General features: G+C 32.4%; 1 protein-coding gene across 4 annotated transcripts in view; it reads left to right on the forward strand.

Annotated features, from left to right (window-relative positions):
- Window positions 1–11,475, forward strand: part of PDE7A (phosphodiesterase 7A) — a 131,842-nt gene extending 120,367 nt beyond the window's left edge. For all 4 annotated transcript variants that reach the window (XM_051970107.1, XM_051970109.1, XM_051970108.1 and 1 more), the window contains one exon: window positions 10,130–11,475. In XM_051970107.1, the coding sequence (XP_051826067.1) occupies window positions 10,130–10,341 (212 nt within the window). In that variant the 3' untranslated portion in view covers window positions 10,342–11,475. The remainder of the gene's footprint in view (window positions 1–10,129) is intronic.
- Window positions 11,476–13,271: the final 1,796 nt, after the last annotated feature.

A 13,271-nucleotide genomic window follows, 5' to 3' on the forward strand; every position in this document is an offset into this window, starting at 1 on the left:
TTTTGGAAGAGCTTAAAAAGGAATTTAAAAATCAAATAAAAGAGGTTGAGGTAAAATTGAGAAAAGAAATAAAAATGCAAGAAAAGTAAGAAAATTATGGAGGAAAAGTTATTCAGTTGAAAAAAGTGATCCAAAAACGTAATGGAGGGAAAGGATAGACGTGCTTAAATTTTAGAATTGGGCAAGGGAAAGCTAATGACTTCATAAGACTTCAAGAAATAATAAAACAATGAAAAAATAGAAAAGAATGTGAAATATATTATTAGGAAAAACTACTTAAGAGGAAATATAATAAAAGAATTGTCACACTACCTAAAGTTATAGTATAAGTTTCAAAGCTCTCAGGTCAAGGAGAAAATACTATGAGTAGTAAGAAACAATTTAAATACTGTGGAGTTATTGTCAGGATCACAAAAGATTTAGCATCTTCTACATAAAAGACTGAAGGATGTAGAGTATTATATCCTGAAAAGCAAAGAATTTGAGTTTACACCCAAGAAAAACCTGCCCAGCAAAGCTGAGTGTAATTATGCAAGGGAGAAAATAGATATTTAATGAACTAAATGACTTTCAGGTATTCTTGAAGAAAAACCCAAACTGAACAGAAACAAGAGCAACAAAAGGCAGATGTGAAAGACTAAATTTTCAAAGATTTAATAAGATTAATGTGCTTGTTTATTTTGTGGAGAAAAGTACTTGTGATTTTTTTAAAACATTATCATCACTAGTGTAGTTTGAAAGAGCTAGAAGTCTTGGAGTTGATTGATGATGGAATGATCCTAAAAAATAATATTCAATATGGAGAAGCAAATTATCTTATATGAAAGGCATGAATGGATAAATTGTTACAGTGGAAGGAAAGATAGGGTAGAGAGAGTGAATAGTGCAGGAACCTTATTCTCTTTGGAACTGGACTGAAGAGGGAATAATCATATATTTAGTAGTGTGGGTTGGAAAAGTCTTCTTAGAAATAAGGAGAACAAGGGAGGGATTCTTAAAAGGATTTGCGGATAAAGAAATAGGACAAGGGGCATAATAGGGTAAGAGAGGGATTTATGAAAGGTATTCAAATTGGACGGCAGTAGTCAGATATGAATTATGTATTTGAAGGAGGAATAAGAGAGAGACTAGAAACAGAAAATAGGATGGAGGGAAATAACACAACTAGTAATTATAACTTTGTGAATGGGAAGAAACATAAAATAACAGAATGGATCAAAAACTAGAAGGTGAAATATTTTGTCTATAAGAAACACATTTAAAAATGAGAGACACAAATTAAAGGAGTAGAGTAGAATTTGTTACATACTTCAGCTGTAGCCAAAAAAAAGGGGGGGGGGTAGGAATCATGATCTCAAAGCTAAAACTAAAATAAATGTAATTTAAAAAGAGAAACATAAATTACATTATGATATAAGTATCATAGATAATGAAATAATATCAATGCTAAACTTCTATACACCAAATGCAAAATTACATGTAGAAGTAAATAGCAAAATTATAAATGGAATATTTCAACCTTTCTCCTTTCAAAACTAGATTAATCAAAAAGTAAATAAGAAGTCAGGAAGATTAATAAATTCTTAAATAAACTTTGTATGAAAGACTTTAGAGAGAATTAACTGGGAATAGAAAGGAAAATATTTCTCAAGAGGTTTGTATTATTGCACCATAAAACCTTTATAATTAAATGCAGAAAAGCAAAAATATTAAGTACATCTTTTCAGATTATAATGCAATAAAAATTACATTCGATAAAGGACTATGAAAACACATTAAAAAGTCATTGGAGAGAGTATATAACCTAATCTTAAAGAATGAGTGGATTAAAGTAGTAGTATAATAAAATGGTAAAGTTTTATTAAAAAGAAATGATAATAATGACAGCATATCAAAACTTAAGGGATGAAGCAAAAGCAATATTCAGAGAAATATTTAAATAAGTCAATGTAATTTACATCAACAAAATAAAAGAAAGAGTAGATCAGTGATTTAGGTATGCAATTCAAAATTCTAGAAAAAGAACAATTTAAAATTCACTGAACACCAAATTGGAAATCCCGAAAAATTAAAGATGAGTTTAATAAAATCAAATATAGGTAAATCAATGAATTAATAAGCTAGGAGTTGGTTTTATAAAAAACTAATAGAATAGATAAGTTATTAGAAATTACATCTTGTATCAAAAATGAAAAAGGTAACTATACCACTAACAAAGATGAAATTAAAGAAATTATTAAGATTTTGCTCATTTATATGCCAATAAATATAATAAGTAAAATGAAAGAATACATACAAAAACATAAATTTCTCAGATCAACAGAAGAGAAAATAAAATATTTAAATCAACCTGATTTAGAAAAAGAAATTGAAAAGGCCAAAAATGAGCTTCCTAAGAAGAAAAAGGCATCAGGACCAGATGGATACGGAAGTGAATTCTAACAAATTAAAGATCATCTAATTCCAATATTAACTAAATTATTTAGAATGATAGGCAAAGAAGTCCTATCAAGCTTCTTCTATGAAATAAATATGGTGCTGATACCTAAACCAGTAAAGTAAAAAACTAGAGAAATAAAATTCTAGAATAATTTCACTAGTGTTATAACACTTAAAAAATTCAAAAGACATAATTTCTGGATAGATATTTTGTTAAAAATGCTAGTATATTGCCAATAAAGTGGGTCAGTGGCACTCTTGAATACCAAAGATAAATCATGACTGGGCTTACAGTTTATGTGCCCTTGGAAGAAGAGTAGGTTCTGCTAAAAGTTGCCATCAATTGATTAGTTAACAATTAATGAGAGAGAATGAATATTACAGTGAGAGGTAAACCTATTCCAATGAGACACTGGGATGTAACTTTGTCTTTTCCTTCTAAATTGTTCAGCCTTAGGGCAGTCTTACCAAAGAATTTATTCCCACCCATACTTGTGGGGAACAGTGGGCTTCCCAACCTTAAATTAAATTCCATATTTGGTTGAATGGAGTCTGAACAAGATAGAGAAAAAAATTAATTCGATCTTATCAGTAATGCCCATCAGAGACTGAACAACTTATAGGGCTTTTGAAAAGTTTAGTTCTAATTTAATAATTGATTATTAATATGAGGAAGAAGTAATCATTTCTCTCAATATTAATCCAAAAGCCTAAATGAAATATTAGGTGGGAGACTACAAACCATATCACAAAGATTATATATTATGATCAAGAGGGATTTATACTAGGAATTGAAGGCTTTTTCAATATAAGGGAAACTATTAACATAATTGATTGTATCAATAACAAAAATGACAAAACCCATATTATTTCAATAAATTCAGAAAAGGTTTATGACACAATAACATTCATTCTTATTAGAAAACACTTCAAAACAATAGGTATAAATTGATTTTTTCCTTAAGTGATAAGAAGCATCTACCTAAAACTCTCCATCCACAGGCATTATCTGTAAAAGGCTAATAAGCTAGAAGCTTTTTCTTGAAGATTAAGAATAAAACAAAGATGGCCATTGTCACTGATATTATTCAGTATTGTATTAGAAATGCTAGTGAAGTTTTCAGAGATTTGATATACAGCAATGCATATAATCATCTTGCAAATATCAAAATTAGTTTGACAAAAACGAAAGGAAATTTAGAAGCTGATAAATGCTAAAACGGGAATTCCATAGGGTTTATCTGCAAGATAGTTCATCTGTCTCTAAAATTTAAAGTAGCATTTAACTCCATCAAAAGTAAAGTGCAAGTCAAACTTAGATATACTTAGGGATCCTTAGCTTAGAAAGAAGGCAAATTAAATTCAGTTTTACACTGATAGTAACGATTCATAGCAATTTTATGATGCTCTGAAAGCTATTTTTGGGTCAGCAACATATATGGTAAATCTGAATTACCCAGTACCATTGGAACCATATTGATTAGTGAGGACATGATCCTGGTAAGATGGAGTGAACACTTACATAATATTTTTAGTAGACTGCTATCAATGCTGAAGCCAATGACCAGTTACTTCAGTCTCTCTCTAGATGAATTTCCACTGGAAGAAGAGATTTTTGAATGCTCTTAGGTTTCCTCTTGTGTGGAAAAAGCACATGGTGTTGATTTCTATTCTAGTTGAGATTGACAAGGCAGAGGATCCAGAGGATGACTGGAAATTTTTAGGTTATATGGCGAGAGAGGTTATTCCCCCAGACTTCAAGGAGGCCTCCATCATCCATCTCTATAAAGGTAAAGGAAATATAGTGTCCTGTGACAATCACAATGGGATGTGGAGTGAGGAGTCTCTCATCTTTACTGGCAAGATCTTTGCCAGAGTCATCCTTAATAAGGCTGATCCTTTACCTGGAAAATGGTCATCTATCTGAGAGAGAACCAATATGGCTTCAGAAAGGGCTAAGGAATGGTCAATATGCTAATTGCTGCCTGACAACTTCAGGAGAAGTTCAGAAAAACAAAACATATCTGTACACAAATGTTTGTTGATCCAATTAAGGTCTTTGATACTGTCAATTGTGGCGGCTTATGGAAAATTACATCCAAATTTGGTTGCCCAGAGAAATTCATCAGTATTGTACATCATTTTCATGATGTCATGCTTGCCTAGTTTTAGAAAAAGAGAGAAAAAGAGGCTGTTGCACTTTCTCAGTTGCCAGCGGAGTGAAGCTCCCATGCTTTTTAGCATATTTTCAGCAATATTGTCAGGTAGCCTTCAACAAGGATGAACATAGTATCAAGGTTAACTATTGCATCAATGGAAACTGATTTAACTTAAAAAGGCTACAAAGCAGGGAGAGTTGGTGCATGAATTTTTGTTGTTGTTGACAGATGATTGATGTCAGAACCCAATGCAATCTATAACACTGAGATGCAACAAAGTATAGATTGATTTTCTGCTGCTTTTGCTAATTTTGGTGTAACAACACTAAGAAAACACAGGTTTTCCCCTAAGCTGCACTGCACCATCCATACATGGAGCTATCAATTGCAGCAAATAAAAAAATTTTGAATTCTGTAGATAAGTTCATTTAAATTGGTAGAATCCTTTCTAGGGAATGTACACAGAGATAATGGGGTTAATGCATGCATTGCCATAGCTATTTCAGTGTTTGGGTAGCTCTGAAAGGAAGTATGGTAAAGAAAAGATATTAAACAACCTATGGAACAAATTTCACAAACATGTAACAATAAACCTGGAAAGTCTACCAGCACCATGCATTGCAAGGAAACTGTTGTTTCCATATGAATTAGCTTAGGAAAATTCTAAATATCACCTGTCAAAATAAGGGCCCAGACACTGAGGTACTTCTTGCTAAACTGCCCAGACACTGAAGTACTTTCTTGAACTGAACTGCCAAGCATTCAAACTTTATTGAAGAAAATGCAACTCCTATTGTTAGTCATGTTTTTCAAATGCCAAACATACATTTGCCAGAACAACTTTTACAGAGAACTCGTGCAAGGAAGGTGCTCACTTGAAGGAAAGAAGTTCTTGCATAGAGGTCAAAAGAACATGTGTTATATCTTAAAATATATTATTATAAAGTGGTTATCTGTACTGGCTAAGAAATGGAATGGTGGATCAATGGAATAGGATAGATATATAATACACACTAATAAATGATCATATCATTTTGTTTTAAAATGTAAAGATTTAGGAGCATCTAGGTGGTTCAGTGGATAGAGCACCAGCCCTGAAATCAAGAGGACCTGAGTTCAAGTCTGCCTTCAGACACTTAGCACGTTTTAGCTGTGTGACCCTGGGCAAGTTACTTAACCCCAATTGCCTCAGCAAAACAAATAAATAAAATGAAGATTAATTTGTGTGTTTTATATATATATATATTTTAATGTAAAAATTTAATCTTTCAGGGTAAAAATTCATTTGGTAAAAATTATTGGGAAAACTGGAAAAGTCTGACAGATAAAAACCTAAGTATAGACCAATATCTTACACTATTTACCCCAGGTTAAGGTCAAAATTGGTTCTTGGACATTAATGGAGATATCATAACTCAATCAAAAGAACATGAAACATATTGCCTATCAAATTCATGAATAGGAGATTTTATGAATAAACAAGCAATAACATTGTGGGATGTAAAATGGATAATTTTGAATACCTTACATTAAAAAGATTGTACAATTAAAACTAATATAATTAAGATTAGAAGGAAAACAATTGGGAGAGAGGTTTTATGAACATCTCAATTAAAAACTTTATATCTCAAATATATAGAAAACTTTGTCAGATTTATAAGAATATGAATCATTGTCCAATTGATAAGTGATCAAAGAATATGAACAGGCAGTTTTTGGAGAAAGAAATCAAAATCTATATGTAGTCACATGAAAGCCATTTAAAATCATTATTGATTAAAGACATTCAAACTAAAACAACTTTGAGATGCCATCTCACACCTACCAAATTGGCAAAAATGATAAGGAGGAAAGTATCAAATGCTGGAGGAAGTGTGGAAAAATTGGGACATTAATACACTGTTGTCGTAACTGTGAACTGATTCACCCATTCAGAAAGCAATCCGAAACTATTATGCTCAAAGAGTTATAAAACTATCTGTACCCTTTGATTCCACAATACTAGGTCTATAAGGTCTTTTTCCCATGGTGATAAGAGAAAAAGGAAAAGAACCTATATGATCTAAAATATTTATAGCAGTTCTTTTTGTTGTGATAAAATTTGGGGAATTGCTAAATAAGTTATAGTATATGATTGTGATCGAATATTATTCCGTAAGAAGTGATGACAAGTTGATTTTAGGAAACTATGGAAAATATGCATGAGATAATGAAAAGTGAAATGAGCAGAATAAAGAAAACATCGTATGCCTAAAACAGCAGGTTTTTTTAAAGAGGTAATGTGAATAACTAAGCTATTCTGAGTTATATGATATTCAAATCAGCTACAAAGGACCCATGAAGGAAGGTGGTATTCTTCAGAGAAAGACTTGATAATGGAACTATGTATTGTCTTATCTTTTGTTTGTATGTGAGTGTGGGGGGTGTGTGTGTGGGGGGGGAACAGAGAAGAGTTATTTGCCTTTTCTAGTATGGGGTTGGGAGGGAGGAAAAGAAACAGTTTGAAATTCAAATGTAACAAAAAAAAAAACCCTATTTTTTTAAAAAAAGCAAAAAACTAATTCAAAAGTATTCATATTATATGAGAACACTGTCCCAACATACTTTTATGTCCAGTTTCCTGCCTTTTTTTTCCCCATCATTTTTGTTGTCTTTTTTGTTCCGTCACAACTGTCTTCTACCCATTTTCTCATTCCTAATGGCTCCGCCTCTTGTCCACTTCTTTCCTCTAGTACTTGCTACCTTTTTTGATGATTACTACTTTCTTTACCCACCAAAAAATGATTTATTTCTATGTGTCCCTTTCTTTTGACTATCACATATAGAAAAGAGGTATATTTATTCAACATAGTTTTCTATTTGATTTCTATCTTATTTTTTAGATAGTAAAGCTACTTTCTATTCCAACCTTTGATATCTAATGTGAATTAGACAGTTTGAATTAAATCATCAAAGTTCTTATAAGCCACTAACTAGATTTCAAAGGGTAAGTAAGCCATCTGTTATAACATGTGATCTAAGTTTTAATTTGTAGTTCAGAAATATAACACTGTTTTATTTTATACCTATTTTTACCTATAATCTAATAGTTTCATTGATTATTATTACTAACTGAAGGATCTGATCAACTAGTGGACAAGAAGCAGAATCCTGTTGTTTGAACTAATTGCTTTCTCACTGCATACCCTACAGTAACTCTTAAATCTAAATTACATTATTGCCCAGTGTTCTGTGACATTTTTTCTTTACAATTAGATAGAAAACATTTTGAGTTTATTGATGTCTAGAAAAAAAGAGCCTTTGGAATTTTTTTGTAATTCATTTTAGTTCCAAAATTAATCTGAAGTTTGAACTTTTAAACTGTTTCAGGTCTTTATCCTTGCACTTATTCTCACACAGCAGGATAATTTAATGATTCTTTGATCCCATTTTGGACTCATTTCATCTAAGAAGCTTTTCCTGATTAGAGATCAAATAGTATTTTTAGACTCTCCATTACCTTTAATTTTTCTCTGAATAAATTTTTCTTCAATGTATTATTCATGGCTCATTTCAAAATTTTTGAATAGGAATTCATTTGTGATGTTTTTTTCATGTGTATATTTGCATCAGGCTACTATTTTAGCCAGATTTCAGATCTTTCCTGAACTTGTATCCCATCTCTTTCATTTATTATCTCTCTAAGCCTGGTATACAACATTTGGTTTCCTGAGTCTTAGCTTTTTCCTCTGTAAAATGGAAATAATAAAACCTACCTCATAGGATTTTTGTTGAGTCAAATGCAATAATATATGCAAAGCATTGTGTGAATTTTAAAGGGTTGGATAAGCAACTATTTAGTAGTGAAAATTAGTAGGAATGAAAATGTGAAAGTATGTTATTTTTCTCCCTCATAGATACTAATTATCAAGATAACCAGTGTCTTCATTTTAGTAAAAGTTTGACTCTGACTCCAAGGAATTGAATTTATCCAGTGCTCAAAAATTGTCTTTGTTTACTTTGTATATGTTTAGTATATACTTTATTATATTTCTCATTCTTAGATCAGACTTTTAGAGGACAGAGAACTATTTTATTTTTGTCTTTTGTCTAAATATGTCTTTCTGTCTAGTATAAGAATTGATTCAGAGTTGCCATTTACTGAATTGAATGTCACTTGCATAATAACAATTGACATTTACATAATGTCTATGGGTTTAAAACCTTATGTAGGATTTTATTTTTTTATATTAAAGCTTTTTATTTTCAAAATATATGCATGGATAATTTTCAACATTCACCTTTGCAAAATCTTGTGTTCCAAATGTTTTCCCTCCCTTCCTCTCACCATCTCCCCTAGATGGCAAATAATCTAATGTATGTTAAACATGTGCACTTCTGCTATACATATTTCCACAATTACCATGCTACACAAGAAAAATCAGATCAAAAAGGAAAAAAACACAAAAAGCAAGCAAACAGTAACAAAAAGAGTGAAAATACTATGTTGTGATCCATGTTCCCACAATTTTCTCTCTGGATGTGTAGCTGGTTCTCTTTATCACAAGATCATTGGAACTGGTCTGAATCATCTCCTTGTTGAAAAGAGTCATTTAGGATCTTATTTTTAATGCAATTTTATTATTACTGAGTCTTATCCAGAATTTTCTCTGTACAAATTGTTCTTGATGTTTTCAAATCTGGTACTTTAGACCCATTACCCCTTAATGATCACTAGAGTATAATTTGAAATTTTATACTTGTATATTAACCTTTTGTGCATCAAAGAAAATAAATTGGAGCTATTTAATTACATTACTAGTTAGACTTCTTTTTAAAAATTTAAGCTGCTTAAAAGTATTCTATTGGCTTTGTTATGCACATTAGTTTTTGTCAATGATAGTATTTGGATTTCACAAAATAAGTTTTGGCGTTTTGAAATCAGCTTTTGTGCTTTCATGCCATTTTAGTAGAATAACATTTATAATAATCAACCATAGAATGTAATCAGTGATGGGGTTTTAATTAAGTTAAAGAAAAGATAAAAGAACTTCACAACAGAAGTTCACTTTTCAGTAGTTCCCCCTTCCCCATTCCCACTGCTTACAACCTATGCTCTTGTCACTATGCTCTTATGACCTCTTTTGTATAGATTCTTTTAAGTCCTTAGCACAACTTTGTTGGATTCTCTGCTTTTTAGTCTTATGTCCAAGCCACTATCTATCCCAAATCATTTATCCTGAAAGGGTTCAAGTACATTTTGACTAGTAGTGGCAGCTGAGTTGTAGGTTCTCACATGTGAAAATGGCATGATTGTATTTGTTTTTTTAACTGTTTTGAAGTTTTGTATGTATTACAATGTAGTAGTACATTGAATTTCAAAAAATGGAGTTCACCAAAAAGATAAATAAATTTTATTTGTTAGTCTCATGTGAAGAATTATAGACAGGCAATGTTGAATTGGACTTTTGAAGTTGCTAACAGATTTTTTTTAAGATATGTAAAAATATATTCATATTTAATGTTTTTATTTTTGTTTTCTCCTCTTCAAGGCTTTATGACATATCTAGTGGAACCATTATTTGCAGAGTGGGCCAGATTTTCAAATACCAGACTATCACAGACCATGCTTGGTCATGTGGGACTCAATAAAGCCAGTTGGAAGGGAATGCAGAGAGAACAATGTAGCAGTGGTGATGATACTGACACTGCCTTTGAAGAAGTAGATTCTGAATTATTACCTCAGGAAAATCGATTGTTATGACCCCACCTCCGCCTGAGCTGCCCAGAATCAGTGGCACAAAACAGACTTTTGGAGGATTTTTTTTTTTTTTTACAAACTGTGAAATGAAGTCTTGAGGTGAGAGAACCTAATTCTTGTCTGCTGAGGTTTCTAAATGAATGATGCCAGCATTATTTATTTCCTTTAATGGATCTTTTAAACCCACTTTCTGTTACAAGACCTGAACATATAGCAATATGCATATGCCTCAGCTGACTTTTGCGTGAACCCTTTAATATGCAAATCGCAGCAGGGACAGGATCCTCCTGGAGGATCAGGACATTTCATGGTTTGCCACATGTGTGTGTTTTTCAAAGCAAAACTGTGAGCCTTAAAGTGGCTCCTTCAGCAGAGGTCTCTTGGAACATAACCAAGCTGATGGGACAAAATGTAAAGAAGGTCTGCCGCCACTAGTTCTCACTATGGAAACTATGGGACTGTGAAGTGCCCAGCCTCTGCTGCCTGTGACAAGACTTGATGTTTACAAATTGACTCTAAAAATGTGGGTTCTAAATTTGCCTTGGAGCATGATTGTGAAAGAACCACTCAAATTTTAAGATCAAATCTGAAACTGCAGCTCTTTACCCAAACATCCCCTTTTTGTTTGACTCTCTCCTGTCATTTGGATGCCACACAAGTCTCCCATTCTCTATGGTTTTACTTTATGCACTGGTAACTAAGCTTTTATCAGAGAATACAACCCTATTTCCACTCCAGTGCTGCGTGGGAATGTAATTTTGTTTTTAAAGTAGAAATACCCAGTTTTGAATTAAGAGGTGGGATGGGAGGGTAAGGGTGGGGTGGGGCTGGGAACATGAACAATGTCCGAGCTGTCTACATGCTGTTCAGCAGGGAAGATGCTGCATGTGGTTTTTCACTACTGTACACTTGACCTGCACATGCAAGAAAAGGTGGAATATTTTAAAACACCATAATCAGCTCAGGGTATTTGCCAATCTGAAATATAGTGGGATGGGGAAATATGTCCTTCAGAGCCAGGGGTACAAATGTCCCTTTCGCTGCAGTGAGAGTGAGAAAAAGGAATTTTAAACTTTTGCATGGGTATAGAGGAGAGAGAGAGTGTGTGTGTGTGTGAATGTGTGTGTGTGTGTGTGTACGTGTGTGTGTGTGTGTGTGTGTTTATCCTTGTGGGAAAGGATTTAAATTGCAAACTTTTAATTTATTCTTTTAGAATGTGATGACTTAATGAGCAACCACACTTGGGGGAGGGAGTTTTGGAAGCTGTAACAAATTGCTACAGATGCCTTAAACTATGCACACAGCTAAGTGACCAAACTTCTTGTTTTGATTTGGAAAAAAAAAAAAAAAAAAGAAGTTCATTGTTTTCTTGTCCCTCCCTTTGGTGAAATGTTACCCCTCAGTGGGCCTTTTGATGTGAAAAGGAGATTTTTTCTAGGACAAAATTTAAGAACTAATTTTAAACTTAAAACATTCCATTTTTGTAGTTCGTTTTAAATTGTTTTAAGTACAGTAAGCACAACTGTAACCTAGTTTTAAGAGAAACTGGTGCTTTCTTTTAGTTTATTTGTATTTCCCTTGTTACTGTAAAAGACTGTTTATTAATTATGTTTACAGTTTGTTGCAACAGCCATTTTGGAGGAGAAAGCTTCAGTGTAAAGCCATTTGTACAGGCTTTGCCATACTCATTTTAATATGTGCCTGTTGCTGTTAATTTTTGATGAATAAAATCCTATCTTTTCACACTGATCCTACATGGTTACATTATTTTTCCATATATATATGTTACATGTATATGTGTGTTACATGTATATGTGTATATGTATACACACACATACATGTATATAACTTCTGTTAAACTAAAAGGCAGCATTTCTTTATTTGAACATTGGAGAATCAAAAATTGCATTTAAATCCTTGTAACTCTTTGATCCTGGGCATGTCATTTACCCTCTCATCCTCAGTTTCTTCATCTTTAAAATGAGGATGATCATACCTCCATTATTAAATTGTTATGAAGATCAAATGAGATTTACACACACACACACACACACACACACACCAGTTTTTTAACCTTGAAATGCTCTATAAATGTTTTCCAGTAACTTGGATTATTGCGGTAACTTCAATGAAGTTTAATATCATTGTCAAAATAATATTCCCAAGCATGAGTCTGATCAGGTTATTCTCTTGCTCAAGTTTCAATGGATCTGTTTTGTCTACAAAACAAAATAAATAGTCCTTTGGTGTTTGAAACTTTTCTCAATCTGGCTCCAGTTTCCTTTTCAAATTCATTTGACATTTTTACTCTTAAAATATATTTTCTATATTCAAACTAACTTCAATTTGATGCAAACATATTTGCTGTCCTTTTTATATAATATTCCAATTCTAGCTTCTGACTTTTCAGACTGTCCCCTATGTTTGGAATGCTTCACCTCTGTCTCTTGGAATTAATTTCTAGTTTCCTTCAAAGATAACCTCAAGTGCTCACTTACATGAGATCTTTTCTGATGCATTCAGTTGTTAACTGCTTTTCCCCACCCACCTAAATGTATATCCTAATTTCTTTGTATTTTGCATTTACTTGTAAAAGTAATATTAACTGGTATTCCTTAGTCTTTCTTCCATCATGTACGTTTTTGAGAATGGGAACTTTTCTTCTTGGTTTTGTGTCCTTAGCATATGGGCACTCAATAAAGGTTATTAAATTGCCATTGTATGGTTAACCAATGATTGAACTATTATTTGAGAAGCTAAGATATAGCTCTTCATAAATCTTTTCATTTTTATCCTGGACTTTGGATAACACACATACAGCAATACTAGTTCTAATATGTGCCAAGTACTGTGGGTAACAAATTAACATGGCTGTCCCTCTCAAATACTAAGATTTTTCTGATGAGGAAAGAGAACACCTTGCAAAGAGCTAG

This window comes from Antechinus flavipes, chromosome 1 (genome assembly GCF_016432865.1).
Source record: "Antechinus flavipes isolate AdamAnt ecotype Samford, QLD, Australia chromosome 1, AdamAnt_v2, whole genome shotgun sequence".
In the NCBI taxonomy this organism is placed as follows: Eukaryota; Metazoa; Chordata; class Mammalia; order Dasyuromorphia; family Dasyuridae; genus Antechinus; species Antechinus flavipes.